The sequence below is a fragment of the Leptosomus discolor genome, chromosome 8 (genome assembly GCF_034619465.1).
Source record: "Leptosomus discolor isolate bLepDis1 chromosome 8, bLepDis1.hap2, whole genome shotgun sequence".
Classification (NCBI taxonomy): Eukaryota; Metazoa; Chordata; class Aves; order Leptosomiformes; family Leptosomidae; genus Leptosomus; species Leptosomus discolor.
This window is the reverse complement of record NC_141398.1, coordinates 42,257,524-42,283,614: the sequence shown is the minus strand read 5'-3', so window position 1 is coordinate 42,283,614 and position 26,091 is coordinate 42,257,524. Positions and strand designations below refer to the sequence as shown.

General features: G+C 37.8%; 1 protein-coding gene across 2 annotated transcripts; it reads left to right on the top strand.

The window, feature by feature from the left end:
* Nucleotides 1-2: 2 nt before the first annotated feature.
* DUS2 (dihydrouridine synthase 2) lies at nucleotides 3-26,091 on the top strand. Of its 2 annotated transcripts, XM_086469195.1 has the most exons (16): nucleotides 3-16; nucleotides 467-606; nucleotides 2,611-2,656; nucleotides 4,181-4,272; nucleotides 5,226-5,269; nucleotides 5,581-5,641; nucleotides 9,634-9,753; nucleotides 12,925-12,990; nucleotides 16,410-16,480; nucleotides 16,609-16,695; nucleotides 18,081-18,249; nucleotides 19,186-19,307; nucleotides 22,302-22,445; nucleotides 23,595-23,682; nucleotides 24,301-24,374; nucleotides 25,606-26,091. In XM_086469195.1, the coding sequence occupies exons 2-16, from the start codon at nucleotides 484-486 to the stop codon at nucleotides 25,841-25,843; spliced, it is 1,545 nt and encodes a 514-aa protein (XP_086325321.1). In that variant the 5' UTR covers nucleotides 3-16; nucleotides 467-483; the 3' UTR covers nucleotides 25,844-26,091. The 2 variants fall into 2 exon arrangements, with proteins under 2 accessions (XP_086325321.1, XP_086325322.1); XM_086469196.1 differs by lacking the exon at nucleotides 3-16 and having other exon boundaries at nucleotides 473-606; nucleotides 9,706-9,753.

The following is a 26,091-nucleotide window of genomic DNA, read 5'->3' as shown; positions in this document are numbered from 1 at the left end:
GAGCCACGCGAGGAGGGTGAGTGCCACGGGCTGGAGGGGGGCGCGCGCGCGGCCGGTCCCTCTGGCAGTGGCTGCGGCGACCCCTTCACGTTTGCCCGTTCAGACGACGGCTGAGAGCTGGGCCCCGTGCCGCGCCCCGCGGGAGCAAGCATGGCCCTGAGGGGCTCTGGCAGAGGCGGCCCGGCGCCCCTCGCTCGGGGGAAGGAGCCCGTGCGGCAGGGAGCACCCCCGGGCCGCCCCGGCGCGTCAGGGCGCCGCTGAGCTCTGTAACGGCTCCGCGCGACTAGGGGCAGGGCGGCGAGAGCCGAGCACGCCGCGGTGGAACAGCCGGCCTGCGAGCTGCTCAGGGAGCTCCGTCAGGTTTGACAGGGTCACGCGCGCCCCCCTTCCCGCCAGAGGAAAGTTCTGGGCGTTTACGAGTAGGAAGTCACACGCTATGGTTATTCCCCGTGCTTTTCACTTTCAGGTGGTACCGCAACAGGAATGACGGTGAACACACCTCTGTGTTTTAGAGGAAGGAAGATCCTGGCTCCAATGGTGCGAGTGGGAACGTTACCAATGCGTCTTCTTGCTCTGGACTATGGTGCTGATATCGTGTACTGTGAGGTATGAAGGATGAGCACACGAGGCGGACTTGTGTGATAAGGTTATTAATTAATAAGAAAAGTAAATAGACTTGTTTATTGTAGGACTTTTTCCTTTTACCTATTTTTTTCATCAGAAAAATGAGGAAAGAAGAATCTCTATGGCTTAAGGCATTTCCCTTTGAGCAGCCCTTTAGTTAGGGCAAACCCGTATTTTAAGACTGTTCAATAATTTAAACTCATTTAGGCAGAACACTCACCATAACAATTTTCTCACATTCTGCTGTGTTTGGAGGTTTGTTGTTTTTTTGGGGGTGGTGGTTGTTTTGAGTTATGGTTGGTTTGGTTTTTTTAGTAGAGTCATGACATTGAAAGAAGGCTTAGACTGACCGGTTAGTTCTGCTGTGCTAACCCACAGCATCTGTATGCACCCCTCACAGCGCTGCTGACCTTGTTGCTTAACCACTTTTCTTAAAGCTGCCTAAAAGTGAGACTCCGGTTTGCTGTGGATACTGTTGGTAGGACTGCTGTGTGACCTGAGGTACTTAGTCTTCACTGTCCTTATTGTTGCAGTGCATCAGTATTCCCATTTTCCCCTTCAGTGCTATTATTAGCTCTTCTCAAATGTGGGCACTGGTACAAGTTACATGGAGATTTAAAAAAATCAAACAAACAGTAAAGAGTTAAACATAATGTAAACATGGCTTAAATACTGGCTTTCCTGGAGAATGTTTGATCTGTGCTAATAGAACAGATGAAACAAACTGACAGAATCAGTTGTTTATGATGTTCTCCAGGAATCTGGACGGCAGTTCTCTGTGAGATAGCTCACTGCCCTTTTTGGAGGAGAAGAAAGATTTGTTCTCACAGAGACAATATGCTGTTTTTATCTTGGCCACAGCTCGCCTTTTGTCTTTAGCTTCTAGAATTACAAATTATATTTAATTAATTGGATCAGCTCCATGTGGAAGAATAACTATTGCTGGATGATTCAGAAGAAATCTCAAAATTCAGTAGAATAGTTACTGCTCTCTGACATAAAATTGGGAATAATAAGATGTTTCTTTGACAAACAATAATTAACAGATTTCTGGTTTGTGAATTACGACCTCTCTGCTTTACATGGGATTGAGAATATACATTTTTTCATTCTCTGGGAGGCTAAATGTAGATCATGTATAGAGAAACTACAAGCATAGGTTTGCAGAATCTGTAAGTCTTAAACATTAAAAGTGAGTCAGACTTCAGATAGCCTTTGTACTTTTCCAGTATCTCTTACACTTCTTAGTAGTAGCAAAGGACCCTATTACTGAGCAGCCACTGCTTTTCACTAACCACAGATACGACAGGGCCATTGTATAGGAAATTAGTGGAAGATATAATGTAGAAATTGCTGCGGAGTTTGGTTTGGTTTTGTTTTTTAAAAAATCCCACAACCGAAAACTAGAACAGACCACACACATGAAGGCATTGCTTTGCCTACTGCTGGTCACGGGGTATGAGAAGTTACTTAATACAACACTGTAAACTGTATAGCTAAAGCAGTTTCTCCTTTTCACACATTTTTTGCCACAATTCTAGAGAAACAGTACCTCAAAAGAAGAGACCCTCAAACTTAGTTAATAAGTTGCAGTATGTAACAAAACTTGTAGTGTGAAAGTTATTCCTGTAGCCAAAAACCTGTTTCAGTTTTCCCCATCTCACCTCAAAACTAAGGTCTCCTACATTGTCTTTTTTCTGCATTGCTGTTTAGAGACAGGAGAGTTAAGATACCTTTGACCTGGGTTAGTGTTTGCAGTTAGATATCTGTCTTAGATTTTACCAGAAAAACTGTGCTTTGTAGGTTTTCCTAAGAACTGACGAGATGGTATAAAATAGAGTTGTTTAGGCAATTATACCACAACTGTCTGGCAACAGAACAGCATAGATAACTACATTTTGTAACTTCATTTCTGTGTGGGCAACTGTTTAGAGCTGGGTGGCTTAAACATTTCAGTTCACTGAGATACTGTTCTTTTTTTCTCAGGAGCTGATTGACATAAAGATGCTGCAGTGTAAGAGGATTATAAATGGCAAGTATAGCGTTTCTTTTGCTAATATCTGTAAACATTTTTTTTTCTGCTTAAGAGAAAATATAATTATTTCTCTGAAGTAATTTTATAGTGATTACAGTGAGGTATCAGGACATATAATCTCGCTGAACTTAGGACTTAAACTAGGGTCTTAAAATAAGCTTTTGAAGTGCTACCTTACACCTGTCTGCTGCTCTACAATTTCAAACGTTCAATTTCCCGTCTTAAGGAATTTTGATAGTTCAGTTAGTGTCCCTCAGGAAAACATGAACATTTTAGGATGGTAGGGCTAGTGTATTAGTAACTGAGAGTTTGTAATTCTTTTTAGGGCCCTAACACAAGGTCTTTCTCCACTGTTGACTTTATTTATTACAAGGATTCGATGAGCTTTCTGTTAAACTGTTTGACAGAGGTCAGGTCACTGGGAGTGCAAGTATAGACCTTCTAAAGTGAAAGACTTTATAATTTTAGCTCCTGGAATAATATCTTTTTATTAAGAAAAATGGGATCAGTGTTGGAAATCCATTGCTAATGTTTCAGCATTTTACTTGCTGGTAGCAAGTGAAAGAAACTAGTAGGTGGAATAGATGGGATGTTAAAGTTCCAGTGCATTTTTTAAAACGTTAAAGCTTTTAGTTTTATGTAGGTTAAAAAGAAAAATCATAAAATTGTAATTAACGGATAACCCTTCTCAATTCTGTATCTATGTACTGGCTTCAGCCTCCCTACTGCCTTCATATGCTATTGTAACAAAGAATAGACAGTAAAAAACTTGTGTGGGTTTTTTTCCCAGAAATTTTATGTGTGTATGTGCTAATACAAAATCTAATTTCTTGAGCAAAACTACTGATACTAGTTACAAAGCCTTTTATTTTTTCAAGGAAAGTTTGATACTGTCCAGGAAACATTCTTTTGAACTGCAGTAGAGACAGTTTCCAATCATGAGTCTTTATAAATGTTAGCTGTTTGTGACATTATAATATACACACCTTTTAGTCTACTGCAATAAGGAAGCAAGACGTACAAAGTCTTACTGTTTATCATTCTTTTATTAATTTGAGGTGCATGGGCTAGATTTGGCCTAACATGATTTTCACAGACAAGCTCTTAAAAAGGTATCTTTGAGACCTCCCCAGCCAAGTGGCATGAGAAACAGTTGTTTGTAGTGTCCCTGTTGGGGAACAGAAGTCCAGTGCAAATCTGCTTTCTCCTCCTGCCCCTTCCCTAAAATGCTACCATTACATTCATTCTGGCTGATTCATCATTAGACTTGTTGTGGTGCTGATGCTTGCCCAAGAAACAGGCTGGGGAGTGATTAGGGAGTACTATGGGAGGGGAACAGCAATGTGAAAGAAATGTACTGTGAGGACGCATAGGAGGTAGGGTGCCATTAGTTCTGCTGTTCATGGCAGACTTATCTGACAGCATTTCATTTATATACAAGTTACACAGTCATATTACTTCCTGTGTGATTACATTTGTATATAATTTTTGTCTGTTTTGTCTGTTTCTCACTTCATATAGAAGTACTTGAAACAGTGGACTTCGTTGCACCTAATGAAAGAGTTGTTTTCAGAACTTGTGAAAGGGAGAGGCACCATGTTGTCTTTCAAATGGTGAGAAACTAACTGCAGGTACTCTTCTAACACGGTTAAACAAGGTAGTGCTAGTGTCATTAATCCAAGTCTAAAGCAGCTCTCTGTATTGCAGACTATCTTGGTGCCACAGGTGGAGGTGAAGTTTCACACCAAATGTGTTGCAGAATTTCTAATCTGTTGATACACATGCAATTAAGATGCTACATTATAAGCTCTCTGAATAGGTGTTTTCAGAAGAGGTGATTAAGATGAATTCTGTGCTCTGTGATGGCAGTTTGTTTTTGTAATAGGTATCTTTGATATATTTCTGAATGTATAGATACCAAAAATAAATAGTGCTAATGTCTGATCACATGTTTGAGTCTTGCACTGTCCAGTAAACAGTCTCACTGGAAGACTGAAAGAAATGGCATTGCTTAATGTAGATGAGAGGAGGATTAATGTGTGCATTAACATTGCAGAAATGTATTAGAGGCTTCTGGAGGGAAAAAGATAGTAATTTGCCCTTTGAGACCACTCTGTCTTCTGTAGAACAGGAGATGATGGAGGCTGGAGGGAGGGAAAAGTGTGGACTGCATTGGAGATTGAAAAAGACCTTTTTCAGTGGTCATGATAGTCCTGGAACAGGTTGCTTGTAGAGGCTGTAGAATTGTTATTAGTGGAGCTTCTTAAGAACATGGTCAAAAAATGTCTACTGATGATGGGCTAAGAACATTTGATACTGCTGTAGGTTAAGAGGCTGGACAGACCTCTCTGGATCCCTTTTTACATCACCTTTTGTCATTCAGTGGCTGATGCTAGTACATGCTTTAGCTAAATATTTTGGCTATCCATTGTGCCATGAATATGTCTCTGTCACTCTATACTAAACGTTTAGAGCAATTATAGTTATATATGTGTGCAAATGAGCATATTCCTTTTATTAATTTGATGATACTTTGTAATTATAAATCCTCTTGTTTTACCAACAGGGTTCAGCAGATGCCGAAAGAGCCCTGGCAGTAGCTAAGCTCGTGTAAGTCACCTTCTCACACCCTCTTCCCACCACGGATTTGTTTGGGTTTTTTTGTACAGTATTTGCAGCTTCTGCACAACACTGGTCATTGAAACTTGTGGACAGACTGATTTTCAGACTGCTGTTGAAATAAATATGTAACTTACATAAGTGAAAAGCTAAACATTCAGAAGTCCAAATAAAAACTTAACCTTAAATTCTCACTTAAGCCTTAATGATGATGGAACAGGTTTCCTGGAAAGATGTCTGTTTCCTGATTCTTGTTCTAATATGCTGAAAAATATTTTAATTGTTTCTTTCTTTTCTTTCAGAGAGAGTGATGTAGCTGGTATTGATATCAACATGGGATGCCCGAAAGAATATTCTACTAAGGCAGGTGGATTTTGATTACTATTAAATAAGCTTTCCCTTTCTTAGAGGTGTGAAGTGCAGAATACATGTTCTGGTTTTCTCGGTTGAACAAATTCAAGCAGTAAAATTTTCATGCAGATAAACTTGGTTTTATTTTTTTTGCAATAAACAAAAGAATCTTGAAGGCGTCATGGCCCTAATACAGTAAAATAACAATCTATTAGAAATCTCCCTTAAGAATAGGTTTGGTCATGTAATTAAACATACCATATCCTTAAGTGGGTATGCATGTATGAAGTTTGTAAGCTCAGGTTAGTATGAACGTGTACCACCGAGCAAGTGGTGATTGTATTTTCTGTCAAGAAGACCACTGAATATTGAGAAAAATGAAGTGACATTGTTAAATTGTATTATTGTGCAAAGTTAATACTAAAGCTATTTAGAATCGTGCAAACCTTGACAGGCTATGTTGTATTTTGCAGTTAAAAGTAAATTCTGTAAGGCGGGATAAAATAAAGTGGTTTGTTTTTTTTATGTTTTCCTGAGGTCACTAATTTGTTGGATCCGTGAAATATGTTCTGCTTAGACTTAATAAAAATAGGAATCACAGTTAGTCATCTGAGCAAGTGAACATTCGCAACTTAGCAATGCCGAGTTCAATTACTGGTCAGTTTTAAGTGAGAGGAGGATGGATCAGTTAAAAATTGATTTTTTAAATTACGCATATGCAATTCTAAACTAGTCCTCTATCATCTGTCAGCAGCGTGCCCAGGTGGCCAAGAAGGCCAATGGCATCCTGGCCTGTATCAGCAATAGCGTGACCAGCAGGAGGAGGGAGGTGATCGTGCCCCTGTGCTCGGCACTGGTGAGGCTGCACCTCGAATCCTGCGTGCAGTTTTGGGCCCCTCACTATAAGAAAGACACTGCGGTGCTGGAGCGTGTCCAGAGAAGGGCAATGAAGCTGGTGAAGGGTCTGGAGAACAAGTGCTGTGAGGAGCAGCTGAGGGAACTGGGGTGGTTTAGTCTGGAGAAGAGGAGGCTGAGGGGAGACCTTATTGCTCTCTGCAGCTACCTGAAAGGAGGCTGTAGTGAGGTGGGGGTCGGTCTCTTCATCCAAGTAACAAGTGAAGGATGAGAGGAAATGGCCTCAAGGTGTGCCAGGGGAGGCTTAGGTTGGATATTGGGAAAAATTTCTTCACCGACAGAGTTGTCAAGCGTTGGAACAGGCTGCCCAGGGAAATGGTGGAGTCACCATCCCTGGAGGTATTTAAGAGATGTGTAGATGTGGTGCCGAGGGACATGGGTTTTAGTGGTATTAGGTTAAAGGTTGGACTCAATGATCTTAAAGGTCTTTTCCAACTTAAATGATTCTATGATTCAATGATTGTGGCTAAAACAGAGTCAAACTGGTTGTTAGCTCTGTTAAGCCAGTTAGGGTATAGATAAAAGTGTGAATGAATTAGACCACAGAGCTCCATTTTGATGTCAGGTGTTCATGCAGAATAGATAAGAGAAATTTTGCACTTATTGTCAAAGAAAAAGAACTTCAACTTGGAAGACTTAAAACTTCATTCCAGGGAAGAAGCCTGGCTGTTGCATTTAAACTTTCTATCCTCTAGTCTTTGTAGCAGTGGCATTTTTAGCATTTGGAGCAAGTTCTCTTGTCATGTGAAGCTGTAATACTCCATCCTTTAAACAGAAAACCCAGTATATCCACGTAGGCAGTACTGTCACTTCCTAATTCTGCGTTACTTGTCTTTATATCTGGAAGCTTTTTACTGGCCTTTTACTAAAGCAAGAGCACAAATGTAAATGGTAGCTTCTACCCTAATTTCTGGCATCAGCCTAAACTTTTATAGAGCTTATATATTTTCTTTTGTCAAACCAAGTTGCCTGTGGACCAAGTAAAACTATTTTTCCCTCTCCCCTTTCACAGTAGAAAAAAAATAGAATCCTGTGGCAGCTTATTCTGTCTGGCACATAAATACATGGCTGATTGAAATGCGATATCTGGTGAATGAAAGCAATGCTAAAACAGGGAATAGTAAAGGCCAAAGTTGACAGTGCCAAACTTGTCCATACTTTGCATGATGCCGTGACATTGTACAGACTGTACTCCACATAGGTACACTCCTTTCTCAGTTTTTTCAGCCAAGAGAAAAGAATGCTTTGTCTAAATGAGTTTGTTTTCCATTAATGGAATGTGTCTTTTGATAAAACCACTTGAAAAGGGTTTGTTTTATATCACATCACCTTAAAGAAATACAAGGACAATGTCATGTAGTTTTGGAACAGAAGAACCAGAGGGCCCTAATGACAGTACATAGAGTATGTAAGAGAGGGCTGATGTTTCTCCATCACGAAGATTGCTTTTCCTTTGGGGCATGTGAAGTTTTTAAGAATGTTGGACACCTTTTAGGTATCTAGTGTCTTCACTTTAACAGTTCATAGTGTTTCAGCCTGGCTTTGACAATGGTCAATGTTGAAAGTACCAGGTGATGGTGCAAAAAAGGCATAGGACGAATCAATTTATATTTATGTATTTAGATTCTGTTGTTTCTGGACTTCCTCTGTTTTCTGCCAGATGGCTATTGAGATAAAGTGGTATTACCAGGGAACTGTAGTCCTACTGAGGACATGTCATTAAATTCATAATGGTCTGATGATATTTCCAGTAATGTTTTATTTAGCCTTTATTACTTTCTTCTGTATTATAACTAATTACATGGAAGACTATTTTATCCTTCCACAGAATCATAATTAAGAACAAAACACTAAAACGTCCATGCTGTACTAGGATGAAAGATGAAAAATTCAAATGCTGATGAATGGTTATTCTTCGACAGTAGTTTTGGGTCAAAAAAGTCCGTAAAATTCTGAACTTTCTTATGTCTGCCTGTTGGCCTCTAGATCTACGTATGCAGATGAAATAGTACAGAAAGAACAGCAAAATTAAATTGTTACAGTGTTCATAATTTGTGTTTGATACAACCATTTAATTTGTCTTAGCCTGTTTTTCTAAATGTAGTGTGTAGACAGAAACTACTGAAATCAAGATCTGTCGAATGTGGTGTGATAGAGAGCAGCCCTGCAGAAAAGGACTTGGGCGTGCTGGTAGATGAAAAGCTGAATATGAGTCAGCAATGTGGGCTCGCAGCCCAGAAAGCCAATCACATCCTGGGCTGCATCAAAAGCAGCGTGGCCAGCAGGTCGAGGGAGGGGATTCTGCCCCTCTGCTCTGTTCTGGCGAGACCCCACCTGCCATGCTGCATCCAGCTCTGGGGTGCCCAGCACAAGAAAGACACGGACCTGCTCGAGTGGGTCCAGAGGAGGCCACGAAGATGATCAGGGGGCTGGAGCACTTCCCCTGTGAGGACAGGCTGAGAGAGCTGAGGTTGTTCAGCCTGGAGAAGAGAAGGCTCCGGGGAGACCCTATAGCAGCCTTCCAGTGCTTGAAGGGGGCCTGCAGGAAAGGTGGGGAGGGACCCTTTATCAGGGAGGGTAGCGACAGGACGAACGGTATTGGTTTCAAACTGCAAGAGGAGAGATTTAGATTAGACATTAGGAAGAAACTCTTCACTGTGAGGGTGGTGAGACACTGGCACAGGTTGCCCAGAGAAGCTGTGGCTGCCCCCTCCCTGGCAGTGTTCAAGGCCAGGCTGGACGGCTTTGAGCGACCTGGTCTAGTGGAAGGTGTCCCTGCCCATGGCAGGGGGATTGAAACAAGATGATCTTCAAGGTCCCTTCCAACCCAAACCATTCTGTGATTCTATGATTTGTGAGTAGAAGATGGATTATTACCGTTGCTAAAAACGGTAGCTTTTTGAAATCCAGTTCTCTCCATAAAGTAATGGGAGCAAGTTGGTGCCCGGAATTACTGCTTAATTATTCTGATATAGTCTTGGAAATGTTTCACCAAAGTGTTCACTAATGCTTCTGCATTTTAGATTTTACCATTTTCTCCTTTTTTTTTTTTTTCTTCTTGGTATAATAGTCTCCTTTGACTGTGGTCTGATATTAGGCAAAATAATTTAGTTGAAAAATGTGTTTGCCTAGTGCGTAACAGTTTCTCTATATTTTCCCAGGGAGGTATGGGAGCAGCACTCCTATCTGATCCTGACAAAATAGAGTCTGTAAGTATTGCCTTGTGGGTTTTGAACTGCCTTGGAAAGTACTGTGTACTGTGCTCTATTGGAAGCAGGAATGAATACATAAAAGACCAATTTGTAAAAGCGAGAATGAAATAATCAGTTTTGAATACTGAAAGTAAGGTTATGTATAAATAATTCTAATTTATTTTTCCTTGTCATTGTCTGGACTAAAAATTGCTACCTTCTTTTTAGTTTAAAAACTTTCACAATGTACGTAAATCTGTATAAAACCCTATGTGAACCAGTATGAAAAATACATGTATGTATATATATGAACCTGTATGAAAAAGATACATATACAGCTATATATATGTAATATGTTTTTTTGTTTGTTTCCTTTCCTAAGGAATTCTAAGCTTCCTGAGATTAGATAGAGTCCAGACATTGCTCTGGGTTTCCAGGAACATTCTTAGCGCATAGTTCTCTTTCTTTCTCTTCAAAGACCTGATTCTTCATAGTTCACATGAAGTTCACTTTGTTTTGCTTCCCCTTAGCTTTTAGTCGCTCACCATATCCTCCTTTGGAGTTCCTAAGGGCAATTCTAGCTTACAGTTCACCTCTCAGTAATAGCTGAATCGTGGTACCCAGTGGCAAATGTTTCAAGATAGTTATTCTTTATTTCTTGTACTATCAAAAGTATGCAGATCTGAACAAAACAAAAATACAACAAGCATTGCTCTGCCTTTTTCCGTGTGGCTTCTGAGTGTGTTTTGTTTTAAGGATTTTTTGATGTAGATCAGTCTTTTGAAGAGACCAGACTCTCTTCACTCATCTACGTGACTGTCTTTTTCTGAATGATAGCCAGTCTCTTTCTGATCATTGCAGTTAATGTCTTCTCCTTCTGTCTAAAATGGATGTTGAGTCAGTCTTTCTTTTGTAAGTCCTTCCTCTTATTGTGATAACCCCATTCAGCTTGGTAGGCTAGTAGGACTTCTACAGTTTCAATAAGCTGATCCATTGCTTAGTTACTGTTCTTTGTAAGCTCGGACATGAAAACAGGTTGTTCTGTGTCATTTATTTCATTCTTTGAGGTCATGTCATTAGAAGGGCGTGACATCAAAGTTACAACCATGATGGAGTGCTAGCCTTTTGCTAAATGTAGTCAAGAGCCACATTGTTAGCCAAGCCGCATAAACTGACCATTCATTAACTGGAAGTGTTATTAATTGTGCCAAAGCAAGAGTTTAAATAGAATAGACTGGACCTATTACTCTGTCTTTCATTAGCTGATAGGAAAAGCAAAAGTACAAGTGATCCAGTCTTGATCTCAACAAATTTTTAGAGGAGGTTGGTATCACTCTCAATTTTTCAAAAGAGAAAGCAAAATCAGGTAAGCGTGGTTATCTCCAGAAAGTCGGCTAACAGTACAGGCAACAGAACAGGAACCAGAATCCAATTTTTTGAGGCTTATATGGTGTTCTGTGAATTAGGTTAAGGTGGATGATGCCATCCAGAATTAAATTGTAATTTAAGAAGCATGAGATGATGAAGGCTGAAAGAAAAAAAAATTAGGAGTGTGAATTCAGAGGGAAATATTTACCAGGCTGGAAGTAAATCTGGCAAAAATATTTCTCATAGGAATGAGAGGCAATTGTAAATATGATTGCTAACAGCTTCGCTTCGCCTCTACAACGATTACTTTTTGGTTTGATCTTCAGAAGGGCAGGAAACTTGATGTTCAAAAATTTGGAATTGTTCTTTTCAATTAAAGATGTTAATAGGCAAGAAAATCTTAGGCGTGAAAATTACTCGTAGCCAACTGCAAAGGGATAACCAAACTTACAGCCTGCAAAAGACATCTGAAATTACAGCTCCAGATCAAGCTTTCCATATGATCAAAGTGTATAGGATTTGCTTCTCATGTTGGAAATCCTTAATGAGGCTGACACTGAAAACTTAGAAGATTTGCTGGTGATGCTATTGTAAGAAAAATGTTATAGTGATAATCTTGGGGGAAATGTTGTTTTAGTTTGATTTATGTGCAAAAAATAATACAAATTAAAAATACTAAAGAGGGGGTTTTTTAGATAATTTTCTTGGATCTTACTGTTTTATTTGAGAGAACACTAATGAGGAAAGATTTGAGTAGACAGTGCAAGGTGACACTAATTATTTGCCAGCTATTCTAAGCAGAAGAACTTGTGAGTGCTAGCTATAACAGCTCATTTCTGTGCTGGGAACATACTAAGTGCAGGAACATTAAACAAAATTCAAATCTCATAGTATACACAACTCTGAAAGAAATAGTTTACCTGCAGTTCAATTCATTTTATACAAGGCAAGTGTGCTCTGAATTGCATTATAGTATCTCAAAAAAGCCAATTGAAAACCAAGTATTTTTCTAGTAACAGTCAAATCAGCTGTTTTCCACTCTTCTATTTAGAGAGCTCTTGGATTTCTGGTACCACTTATTGTATGGTCATACAGTGATTTAAACACGTGTAGGCTATTACATGGCCCTTTTAAGTGTGGTCTGGTGGACTTAAATTCAGCCTGTGAAAAGGAGATTCTTTACATTGCTCACTTCTTAAATGGTTAAACTAACAACTGCTCATTTGTCTGCTTATTCTGAGTTTGTTTTAACAAATAAAATGTGCTTTGTGTTAAGCATGGAATTCAGTTTTACAATTTTTGTTTTCTTTTAGAAGATTCAATGATGTTGCTTGATATTTCCCACTCATTTTTTTTCCATTTTGAAGTCTTTCTTCTCTTTTAGGGAATACTTACATTTAGTTTTCATAAAAAACTCAGAAGTCAAATACAAGCAGATTGTGAAAACAGTTGTATGAAAATTAAAAACTTTTGCACTTCATTTTGAAATTATCAGTTTGTCAGTCACCTCATACAAAAAGCAGAGTTGAAACCCCAACAGCAGTTAATTGCTCCGTAAAAATCCAGTTAAAATCAAAAAAGAAGAGGACCTAATAACGGCATAGGCTAGAAATAGGTTTGTATATCTGTCAGATAAAATTATACACTCAGTTACAAACTGCATATGTCTGTCTAGCATGCAAGATTGTTTCTAGAGGAACAGTAACTAGTGTTACATTATTTCTTTGTATCTTCAAGAGAAAAAAGAGGAGAGCTTTATTAATGTCACTGTTGTGATCATGTTTATGTCTTTTTTTTTTTTTTTTTTTTTTCTTTTTCCAGATACTGACTACCCTTGTTAAAGGAATTTGTAAACCAGTAACCTGCAAAATACGCATTTTACCTTCAGTAAGAACATAAATCATTATGTTAAAGTGTTTAGTTGTTTATTTCTGTGATTTAAAATCAATTAGAATATATGTAGTTCTAATATATTGCCATTTTAGACTTGTTACTGTGAAATAGCACTTGGAATTACAATTTCTGTTTGGGATGCTGTCATGACCTAAAGGGTTATCTGACGTGCGGGTGTATAGAGATGGTTGTGGGTTTGATGGATTCCATGAAACTCAAGGACACAGAGGCTTTTATCCTCTAAATTTCTCAACTTTATTACAGATTAGCACAAATACCATAAAAATCACCATAGCAAATATACCTATGATTAATAAAGCAAGATATATATAGGGAGATAGATCTATCTCAAGCTATTACAAATTACTAGCACCAATGATCAATAGTGTAACAGCAGTGATTAATATGGCAGCAATCAATTATAGCAACATTCAATAACAGCAACAACCAAGTAGACATATACTATTACAAGTTATTACAGACTTATCACTAGTGAAGTAAACTTATCAATAATATAACAGCAGATATACTTATTGTAGATTTCTTATGTGCATATATATGTATATACGTATGTTCATAGTAATAATACAGGTATCAAGTGCATTAGACAGATCTCAGAAGGGGGTCAAACCATCCCAGATGGAAGGACAGACTGATCCCAGAAGGGGACACAGCCATCCTAGGAGTAGGAAGACAAGCTGAACCAACCCCAAAAGTAGGCCGAAAGCGGGACCAATAAAATAAGAGACTCACTCCAAAGATGATCTGTATCATGGAGTTTGGAGTCAGGCAGGCATGTCTGGCAAGAGTCCAAGATCTCGTAGGAAGTTCATGCAGAGAGTTCAGCCTGTTTAGGAAAAGGAAAAATATGTGCAGCATGGGATGTTCTCGGAGAGAAGCTCCATTGTGGATAAAAATGAAGTCAGTTTTATGTCTGAGACACAAGTGGGTGTAGGACACCACCCCTCAAGCAGCCAGTAGATGCTGTTAATTCCTATTTTTCACCTGAGGCAGCCAATAGATAATTATTTTCTGTTCTTTCAGGCCAATTTTTATTTTTTCCAGACGGCTTTCCTATTCTTGCAGTTAGAACAGCCAGTGGTAATTAGAGATGCTTTTTTTTCCTCAGGATGTTTTCCCTTTTTACAGACTATTTTTTTACCTTTTGAGATGATAAGTTGCTGATCTGGTTCCTTGGTTTTACACTTATCAATGATATCTCAGGATGTCTCTAGTTTTTAGATACCCAACTGCAGTTACCAGGGGTGCTTCTGGTTTGCAGGCCTAGTTCCCAGGCTAATGGTTTTCAGGCTGGCAGGCACTTTCTCTCTCAGTATTTTTCAGAAGAGACTTTCTTCTGTTCAGTAATTTTCCCCTTCCAACCAGGTCCCCTTTCTGGCTGCTCGCATCAGATGCCAAACTTCATTTCTCCTCTCTAATTTAAGAAGTCAAGAAAATAATAAACATTAGATATCTACACATGATTTTATTCCATTGAACTCCAAGCGTGGATACTTCAAATAAAAAAGTATTTTAGTCCTGTCTATTGTAACCCACTGAGTTAATCCCAAAGCTTTTGCTGGTGGATAAACACTAAATGAAAATAAAAGGGGAAAATACACTCTTATTTTGGAAGATAACTGCCAAATGTGGAATTGACTGAGAGTAATAGCATGTGCACATAAGCACAATGTGATGAACTTTGAATTTCTTGACAGTCTGCTTGAAGTTTAAACTTCGAGAGGGAAAGACCAAGCCCCAATGTTACTTCTCCAACTTCCAACATTCATGTTAACAATGAAGATTTCACTAATGAAACTGTGTTTACAAAAGAAACTGCCTGTGCTCTATAAACTACTGATATTCTACACTGCAAGGAAATTTTGCATTGCTTGACTTCTGATTTACCATCCATGCAATGACAGCAATAAATACTATAAATGATACCCAAATTAAAAACAACTTCTGCAGCCTTTTTAGAAACTCTTGGGTAGATTGATGCACTGAAATTGCTAGCTTATATGAAGAGGTTTGTAATCTTCCCTCTCAGAAGCAGCATCTTCATTGCAATTAGAAAGACTTTTTCTGGGTAGATTCTTGGGTACAATTGTACGTTTCAAAGAAAGTGTGGTAAGACTGTTATATTTCTAAAGCTGTTACATTTTGTTTTGTCAGTATTTTTCTAGAATTTAACTATTAAGAATGTAGTGAAAATAGATAGGTTCTTTTCTTACTGCTGATGTAGCTTCCTTACTGTTTTAGGTTTTTTTCAGTTGAATTCCCTACGTATTTTTAAACCTCCAGGAGATGATGTGCCTTCTCTTTTAATGACTGATTATTTTGCAGTTGTGTATTTAATTACCTGCCTAGGTACTGTGATTGCATATGACCCGGATAGATATTTTTGTAGATGGATGAACTGTAACTGAGCTAGCTATTGGTCGAAAGTCTTGTATACGTGCAATTAAAATGATTAAATGAACAAATGAAGCCTATGTGAAAAGAGTTGGTAACTGTGAAAGGTCATTTTGGTTCTGTAGTACTGAAGTATTAAGTTGAAGAACCTCTCCTTTTTGTCTTCTGCAACTATCCTAGAGCCTGTTTTTTTTTGTTTCAAACTGCTTTTGCATAACATGTCATCCAGCAAAACAGCAGGTGAGCTTCTCTCTATGTCCGTGTTAGCTGATAGATGTTGCACAGTCATTCTTTGAAAAATGCAATTTTAGTGATGAGTCACAGATCATTCTCCAGCTTTTGAAAAGAAAATTTGCCTTATCTTTTTTTTCATTTTCCCTTTCCTCAAAGGTGCAGAAGACAGGCTAATCCAGCAGTGTACCAAATTTTTTTCTGCCTTTTAACAGCCTCTTACCTCTTTGAAGATATAGTGGGACCTTCCCCTTTTTCCCCTCTGTCTTCTGATGTACTGCTCATGTGCAAATATAATTAGAATTTTTTTGGTACTATTTAAGTTTTTTAAGACACATGTGAGAGGAATATTTATAGATGTGTGATTGCATGTTACATTGAGTTCAGAAGGCTTCCTTTTATTAAGATGCATTTTAATTACAATTTACAGAGTAGTGGTTAGAGGGGACTTGCTTTTCAAATTATAGTCTAACAACCTGTTGGAAAATATTCCTCTGCTGAATATTGTGTCTACCTGATTTGAGAAAGTTTTCCATTTACAGTTTCAAGGAAGTATTGAAAATTGATTCTTATTTTGCCATAGATGTAGTTCTTTAATTGAAGTATGTATTAAATGGTTATGCATGTTGGAAGTTACTGTTGAAATACAGGAATCGTACCCCTCTTGATAAAAGAAAAGACTTCCAAAATTTGTTTGTACAATGATCGCATGATAGTTACTCCTCATTCTTTGAACTAAAATCATGTTATTCTTTCTTATCCCTCAGATTGAGGATACTGTCAATCTGGTAAAGAGAATAGAAAAAACTGGTATTGCTGCCATTGCAGTCCATGGAAGGTAAATCGATTTTAGGCAAGAAAGACTTAGATTTTTTTAGGTTGCTGTTGAATGTAGCACAGTAAGATACAACTAAGTATAAATTCCATAGGAAATCTTTGGTCTTGTCTTTTTTGTTTGTTGGAAAGGAAGAAGGAGGAGAGGCCTCAGCACCCTGTCCACTGCGATGTAATCAAAGCTGTATCTGAAGCAGTCTCCATTCCAGTAATAGCAAAGTAAGTTGGGCTAATTAGCTTGTTATTGCCAGATGCTTGTACCTAACTTAAGATTGGCAGGAAAAATAGCCTTCATGTAGGGCAAATATGTTACCTGTTACCTAAGATCAGATCTGAACAAAAGTAGCAGTGACGGAAGTTGGCTTAATGAGGAAACAGATTAAATCTGAACAGAGGTAGCAGTGACAGAAGTTGGCCTAACAAAATACTGCCATACGTCAGGTTTTAGTTTAAAAATTGTGTGTTTTTCAAGAAGTATTGCTTTTGTGTGTCTCAGTTTATCCTATGCAAGTTGTTTCTGATACATCCAGCAGTTGAATTCTCTATGCTTTTAAGCCCTGTGACTGGTTATAAACCTACACCACTGTGTGTCTTGGACACTTGCACATTAGAGATGACCTGTCCCACTGCTCAAAAACAGTGTTACATTCTGTGGCCTCACATTTTCCCTAAGACCTTCTTAGCCTCCAGACATACGGACATGATCCTACTGAATCTGTCAGCTTGTATTCACAGATCCTTCAGTAACTCTGTGGTAGTAAAATAAGGAACTGAGAAAAGTTAGCTACAGACAGGTAAGTTTTAAGAACAATTTTGGAAGCAGAGGTAATGAAAAGTATCAAACTGTCCTGAATTGTATCTGATCTGCCTGACCAACATCTTTAGATGTTTGACCTTTTTATAAGTGGCAGTAGAATATCTTTGGCCAGAGAAGTAATGCCCTTAAATTAAGTTCTGTCTTCCCTGATCTTGAGTTTGCATGGAAAGAAAAGGTGTTTTAAGTGTTCTTTTTGCTTACTAACATGACTGACTTGCGGACTTGAAAGTAGAGGCAGTGTAATACAAGCCATGCAACCTTCTTTTAACTTTAAAGGGCTCTGTGACTGATGCAAAAGTACTACTTGTAGTTACTCTCTGTGTGTGAGTGCCAGAGTGAAAATGGAATGATGCTATCCATACTTAACTTGTTTTCAGTGTCACTTGTGCCAACACAATTAGTATGCAGTTGAAGGTTGCAGAACTGGCAATTACAAGGTACCATTTTTCAAACAACGTGGAAGCGATTATTTGTGAGTCTCATCCATTAAGAACTGTGTGAAAGCCCACAGTTTGTGTAAAACACAAACTATATTCTCTCTTCATAAAAACAGTCTTCTATTTTTAAGAGAAGTATGCAGGTAATGAAAAACATATAATAAGTGTTTTAATGAAGCATTGCTAATAAAGATCTCAGACCCATTTTTCTCTTAGATTTGAAATAATATCTTAAATAGACTCTGCCACTGTTAGTAATGTAATTATACCTTGAAAATACAAGGCTGTGTTAAAGTACAAGTAATTGCAAATAAAACTTTCATGATTATAACAGTGATGTTAATTTTTAGTGGAGGATCTCATGACTTCATCAAAGAGTATACGGACATTGAGACCTTCCAGAAAGCGACAGGTGCCTCATCAGTAATGATAGCTCGTGCTGCCATGTGGAACCCATCTATCTTCAGAAAAGAGGGTCTTTTACCCTTGAAGGAAGTCATGCAAGATTACATCAAATATGTATGTTTTTTGGAAGATCTTACCTGTAGTTAACATTGTTTAGAACTGCTAATCCAAATCTTACTACAGTGTCTTGCCTTCTCTTAGTTTCGGAGACTTAGGCTCTGGGGATATTTTAATGTAGTGCATATGACACTAGTCTTGCAAATCAACCACTGCTCCCTCTGTTTTATTTTGTTCAGAAAAAAATGTTCAGAAATCTGTATTCAGAAAACAGTTTTTCCTGATCATTCTTTTCTTATATACCACGCTTTTCAGCCCTAGTTTCTTGGGAATGTTTGAGGTTTACAAGGCTATCTAAAAATGTCCAGGAATTTGAAAAGCTAATGATAGGTAGGCCAAGTCTCTTGATGTTACAGTTGTGCAAATAATATTGAACAGAAGAGTGAAGGAATGTTTAATACTTAGTTGTGTCTAGATTCATTTTTAGAAATAAATTGCTTTTTACAAATACTGTCAAGAATTTTTAATAGCAGGGAAGCAAAGGGAATCATTTGCTGCTGAAGTAGTGCTGTATTGTAGTACTATAGTTCCATTAGCTGAGTCGTCTATTATATAAAGTTTTATCTGTTATTCAGAACACACAATTTTAATTACATAATAGGAAATTAATCAGAAATCTGTGGCCTTGATCATGTCATCAATTCAAAATTTTTTGATTTTTGAAAATTCAAACTGCTAGTTAATAAAATAGCACTACAGAGCTAGTCAGTTATGTAAACTGGTCAACTCTTTCTTTGTAACTGCATGAATAAGTTGAACTGTTCATGAAAGCATACCAAAATAATCTGATTATACTCACATTCATGAGTAGTCTTGAATATGGTATTGGGGGAACTGCATTGTGGTAAATTTTGAAACTCATCAAGAGACATGAGCATTATATAACATAAATTTCTTTGATATGTTTTTACATACTTTGTCTCTCTCCTTCAGGCAGTAAGATATGATAATCACTATACCAACACAAAATACTGTTTGTGTCAGATGTTAAGAGAACAGTTGGAGACTATTCAGGGTAAGAAGCTGCACGCTGCACAGTCCACACAGGAGATCTGGTAAGTGTGTACTTCGGAAGTGGGAATCGTACTGTCTGTCAAACTTGCAAACTGCTTCTGTCTGTAGCACTGCCTGGCATTTCATATCTTCAGAAGTTGCAAAAAACCCCAAAACTAAACCCCCCCCCCCCAAAAAATCCAGTTAGTGAGATATGGAATAATACAGTAAACTTTTCCAGGTTTCCTCCATGCTCAGGTGTTAGAGCTTTAACACTGAAACTGTCTGTATATTCAGGGTGCCACTTTGAGCAGTGATTCACTGAGTGACAGGCATTTATCCAAGATTTGCATTAATTGATGAAGAAAAGTTTCAGCATTCACTAGTGTTAGTGTGGAGGTTAACAGTGTGGAGCTTATCTTCTTCCAGAGATATTTATGGTTTAACTGTGCCTTTTGCATGTGGGGTTTTTAATGTTACTGGAATACTTATGACAAATTGTTTTAAGAGAACGCTTAGAGATAAATTCAAAACCATGTATGAAGGTCACCTATATGATACTTAAATATATTTCTTTTGCGCTGCTTTTCATACCAGAAATATCCTAATGAGTGACAACAGCCTTTTTGAGGAATGAATCTTTTCATCCTGGACATCTGAAACAGTCTGGATGAAATTTCTTAAAGGGGGAGGCAGGAAAGTTTGAGATAAACCATAAAATACTCAGGTGATTAAATGATTCACACAGAATGAAGGGGAATTCAGGTTTGGACCCATCCCAAACAGAGCAAAGTAAAGGTCTGATCTTGCACGTGTCATATCCATGTTGTGTGCTATAATTATCCTTCAGATGGAATCAAGGGGAAGAGAGCCTCTTTGGTTTTATGAAATAAACAGTGTGAAACTGTTTCTTACCTTACGTGTATGAAAATGGATAGAAATGTTGAAAGTTTGAACTATTTTGCAAAATGGAGTTACTGTTTCCTAGCAAACCCTAATCAGCATTCTGTTCATGTTCAAAATGGCTGGAAGTGCCTGCAATCCTTTTGCCAGTTTATTGTGATTTACCAGGTTTGGCTCTCTCTAAACACTGCTGACCATGGTTATTACATTACAATAGAATGAAGGGAATCTGTATTTTATTTATAAAAGGAGCTAGCCTTCATTATTCATAAAGGAGTAGTGGAATCCATGAACAACTTTTAAACTTTGCGCATTACTTCTCACTTTTGCAATGTAAACTGCGGAACAATTTTTAGTGTAGTAACTTACTGTCTGTTTTGCTTAGTTTTCCAATTTGGTTAGAAGTGATATAGTATAGATTGAAACTGAAACAATCTTTTACAACTTCAAATAAATCTTAGCCATAAGGGTGGTGATGGTCTCTACTGATTGAATACTAATACATAGTATGTAAAGAAAAGAAATTGTAAAGAGTCAAGCCTTTAAACAGGTAATTAGAAGAGTCACAGTTTATACAGGTAAACACTGGATAGAAGTCTAGTGTAAAACTTTTGGGTTTATGTGCTAAGCCTAACAATTCTTTAGGGGCTTCCAAAATCGAACATAGTCAGTTTTTGTATATGTAATGCTGTACCAATTTCAAAATTGGCTTAAGCAAAGTGTGTGCATGAGAGAGGGACAGAGACAGAGCCACCCGAAAATTTGTAAAACTGCTTTCTATCAGCAGACTCAGTCTTTAACCACTTTAAACAGCCTGTTTCATGTCCAGGTAACTGAAGGACATTCAGTTACTTGAAACATAGCTATACATCATGAGACAAAAATGTTACTTAATACCGCTGTCTCCTGGTGGTGATGGCATGTTACAGCTATTTGAGGTTTTTACCTCAGTACTGAATGCAAGAGAACAGGCTGCTGCATTTCAGACAAAAAAGTTTACATAACGGTACATAATAAGTTGTCTTCCCTTAGAAGCATCAGTTAGCATTATTCGGCCTTATTGCTTTTCCACTTGGAGCAATGGAGACGGCTTTGTGGCCAGGATTTATTTTGTCATCAACAGCCACATACCAATGAGTATTCTCATAACAGTCAGAAAGTAAATGTTTTCTTATCCTGCAGGTTTTATTGTTATCATCTGCAGAAAATGAATGATCTTAGTTTTTCAAAGTAGGTGCAGCCTGCCGTGGATCTGAAATTTAAAAGGATTTGAGGCTCTTGTCTTTGACCCAAATCTTAGTTGCTTTCACCCTTGTATTGGGACATGTGAATAATACCCTGAAGTCACAAAATCTGAGACTTGGAAGTATTTGGATGTTATAATGTTTGTTGCTTATAGTATTTTTAAATACAAAAATTAGAAGAGTCTGTTTCCTGCTGTTTGCTCATATTGCCCTTGGGGAACTGATGCACCAGGAGTCACTCAGAGTGTTTGTTGCTGGTTCATCCACCAGCAAGTTATTAATTGAATTAATAACTTCAACATTGCTGAACCTGTATTTCTGATTGATTCTGTCTGGACTTTCAGGCTGCAAATTGAATATATAGTGCTGGAAATGAGAACATTGTTTTTCTACTTGTAGATCAACAGTGTCTGATAAGAATTGAAGGAGAAACAATATAGTGTCAGTGTACAAAATATAGCCATGCTTTCATGTGATTATGGGGAAAGATGGGCAGGGACTCTTTATCAGGGAGGGTAGTGACAGGACAAGGGGTAACGTTTTAAACTGAAAGAGGGGAGATTTAGATTAGATATTAGGAAGAAATTCTTCACCGTGAGGGTGATGAGACACTGACACAGGTTGCCCAGAGAAGCTGTGGGTGTCCCCTCCCTGGCAGTGTTCAAGGCCAGGCTGGACGGGGCTTTGAGTGACCTGGTCTAGTGGAAGGTGTCTCTGCCCATGGCAGGGGGTTGGAACTGCATGATCTTTAAGGATGGTCCCTTCCAACCCAAACCATTCTATGATTCTATCATTCTCTGTACATATATACTCTATTTAAACCCACTTGATTTCTATGCTTACTTTACCATCATAGGATACAAAAATTTATGAGCTGATCTCTAATACAAAGAAATTCTGTTTGAATAGTGAAGTCTTTGAAATGGCTGACTTCTGTGAAGAAACAGCAGCTATTTTTGAAGCAAAGAAAACATCTTTAGAAACTGAGACACAAGATGAAGGTGACCAAATGGAAGATCCAGATGTAATAAAAATGGCAGTTAGATTTGACAAGTAAGCATGCAAATTAAGTTTTTCACCATCTTGTGTCTGTAAATAAAAAATTGTGGATTTGACAGTGCCTTACAGTTTTTTGAAAATAACAGTTTGCATAACAGTGCTTACTGAGTGAATTTTTATGAAGCAATTTGTCTTCCTGTGCTATTTGGATGTTGTAAGATGTTCTTTAATTCCAGGCTACCTGGGACTGCTTAATTCTCTCAGTTAACTTACTAAAAGTGCTGAGTGATCTTAAAAAATTCAAACATCTCTGTGTAGAAGAATGTGAGTGTACAAAGATAGGAAATTCAGTTGGTTTTAAGTGAAATTTCACTAAAACACAGTACTTTTTCTATTAAAAGTCCTGCACAAATTTCATAATACTCTTTTCTGAGCAGATAATGTATGTGCTCATCTGCAGTCTTGTAAATGTGTTCCACTCATAAGGTGTTCCTTGAAAAATTAATTTATGGAGTTATGTACGATATTATTTTAGGTAACCTTTGATTATAACCTGTAAAGCCTATAGAATTGCTGTTACTTTCCATGTTATACCCGTGTTTGCTATTTTTGCTATGTTTGCTGTTGTCTGTCAAAGACCTCAAGATGAGTGTGATACAAAATGCTCCTCAAATCCAGTCATAATGCTTTGATATTTCCAGGATATACTACCTGACTCTCTGAGGACTGAATACAATGGGTTTACAGTACCTTTTTTCTGCCAACTACAAGGTGCTGTAATTCCCTGTCAGTAGCTGAATCAATGTGTAAATTTCCTACCCTTTTTTTATTTGATAACTCTACTGCCTCATAACAGAAGCATCTTTTTTTCTTTCTTCTAGTGTTTAATCTTGTGCAGTGCCAAACTATTATTCTGTGTCATGTATTTAGTTAGAATCTCCTTTCTGGTATCTTTTCTCTAGTTGTATTGCTACAGGATGTGAATGTTTGGGAAGAATTAATAGAGAAGTTTAGATTTTATTTTCAATGTTATGTCAGACATATCACTTGAATTATCTAATAAGGAAGCAGCATTTTCCTCATAATTTGAGCTGTAAAATTAAACCACAAAGAATAACTTGTAGAAATAATAAAATAAGCAGCACTGTCTGTTTTAAAATAAGACTCTGTGCACAGTTGTTAACCACAAATTTTTCTGTCTAGGCGAGAATATCCGCCACAGATTACTCCAAAAATGTATCTTCTGGAATGGTGTAGGAAAGAAAAGCATCCTCAGCCTGTTTATGAAACTGTGAGTCAATGAAGAAACCTTTTCAAGCCTCTTCCTCTGTCTATGAGATTAAGTATTTTAGGACTCAAGTTAGTGAGAAATTCTGCTTCCCAGTCTGGCATAGCTCTAGAGTAAGCAGCTTCAGAAATGGTAATACCCGTATGTATGAAAATAGCAGCTAATTTTATTACAAAACGAAAATTTAAAAGCCAGACCATCAGTCTGGTTTTGATTCATGTGTGAAAGAAGTTGCTGTAACTACAGGTCATTACATAGAATTCCATGACTGACTTTCTTTTACTTCTGTGAAGTGAAGAATTTGGATTCTTCTGTTTCTGTTGTTGCACACTGTTATAGGTAGGAACTATACTGGACAGGAGCAACTGCTTGGTTAGATAATGACATTATTTGATTTTTTTTTTTTTTTTTTGTAAAGCAAAAATATTTTCAGTCTGGATCATTTCTTCTTATTTTTTTAATCTTAAATATGCAAGGTTAAAAGGTGTGAATTAGAGTAATTTTAAAGGTGATATTTGATTGTGCTGTAAAGACAAAGAATAACATGGAACTTTGACAATGTTGTTTGTTCTGTAAATGACTTTTGACACCCTCTTCCCTTTTTATTCCTTTTTCCTCCAGATTCAAAGACCACTAGATAGATTATTCTGTTCAGTAGTGACAGTAGCTGAGCAAAAATACAGATCAACCCTGTGGTAAGCTATCCTTAATGGTTTTTTGTATTGCAATTGTTTCTGAAGTGTTGCTTAAAACTTGCAATGAAAGGGTACTCCAGTTTATTCCAGCTGACTTTGATAAAAGTCAACCAAAAGCTCCTTTCTAAAGCTACATTAGGGAGGGAGAAATGATCAAAAATTTCTGAGAATTGAATGTGACAAGAGGAAGTAAGCTTTAGCATAATCAAGTAAACCATTACAGATTTTATTTCACTTAATACATTAGTCCACAAATTGTACTGGAAGGGGAGCAAATAGGTGACCCAGTTCAATTGTGTCTGTGAAGAGTTCAGAAACTAACCAACGGAGGGAGAGGAGAATGTTGGAGGAGGTAATGTCTTCAGCCACTACCGAGATCCATTCTCTGTACAAGTCAGGGGTAAGTGTCTATATACAGTGAAGCAGAGGACAGTTTTGTGGCTTCTCAGAGGTCACAGTTTATCAACAGTTACATCCAGGGCTGCTTTAAAGTTTCATGACAATATTTTATACAGTCATCTATTAATACTGGACTTGACTTCAGTCATTTGCACCTTAAGTTGATCTTGATTTAACTGCAAAGCTAGAGCTCGTCATTGAACATTTTAAATAGATCAAATGCACACAATTACTGGTGTTTGCAGCTTTCCCTCTCAGAGACATTAGGAGGTTAAGCTCAGTTGATGTGAAACTTTGAGAAGAAAATGTTTTCTAATACTGAATTTCGCAAATGTATAATCTGCTGTTCCTCTCAGAAATGACAGAATTTTTATTATTGTGGAACAGTTCCTGCTTTTGTCAGCGTCAATGAACTTCTACACCTACCAGAGATTATACTTGGGCCTGAGTGTTTTTTCAAGAAAAGTGATCCTTCAAAACTCAGTTGGTTTTGTTTAGTGATCACATTTGAAACAGTTAACTTCCTGAGGATTGCAACCACTTGAGCCAAATACACATTGACTTCATACCTCTGAAGTGAAGAGTATTTGAGACACAAGATCTGATAGAAGGAGATTTTCTAGGAATATTACATGAGGAGTGATGCATCATCATTGACACCTAGCAAGACTCAAATTTCTGGAACTGACCTATTTTATTCTTCTGCTGTGAGATGACTACAAATGCTGTTTATTTCATGATGTTGCATCAGAGACAGGAAATTGATTGTCTCTTGATGGTGTAGAGACTTCAGTTTCTACTTTTACCTGTGCTCTGTCTGCTTGCTCTTCAGGGACAAGTCAAAGAAACTAGCAGAACAAGCTGCAGCTATTGTCTGTCTGAGAACATTGGGTGTCCCAGAGGGAAAGCTGCGTGAGGGAGAAAATCAGCTGATTAACAAACGCAAGAGGGAAGACTGGGAGCGCTTCAATAACAGAGACCATGGAGAAGACCTTGCCGAGCCTTCCTATAAAAAAGCTAATTTTATTGAAGAAACTTCCAACATGAATATGCCTAAGATGCCACGATAGCATGGGAATTAGAGGTTTCACGCCTGTGCAGCTACAAATTAGTTCCTGTTTGTATATCTTGCTATTCTCATTTCATTTGGATTCTCTGAGACACATAAATTGGCCAATTGTGCAAAATGCCACTGAGGTGTTTGCTGTTCACCATTCACTATCCCTATGGTGCCTTTCAGACAGGATAAATTAACAACTTGATTTTAAAGAACATTGAGAAGATTATCCCAAATAATAAATTTTTTTAAAGTATCAGA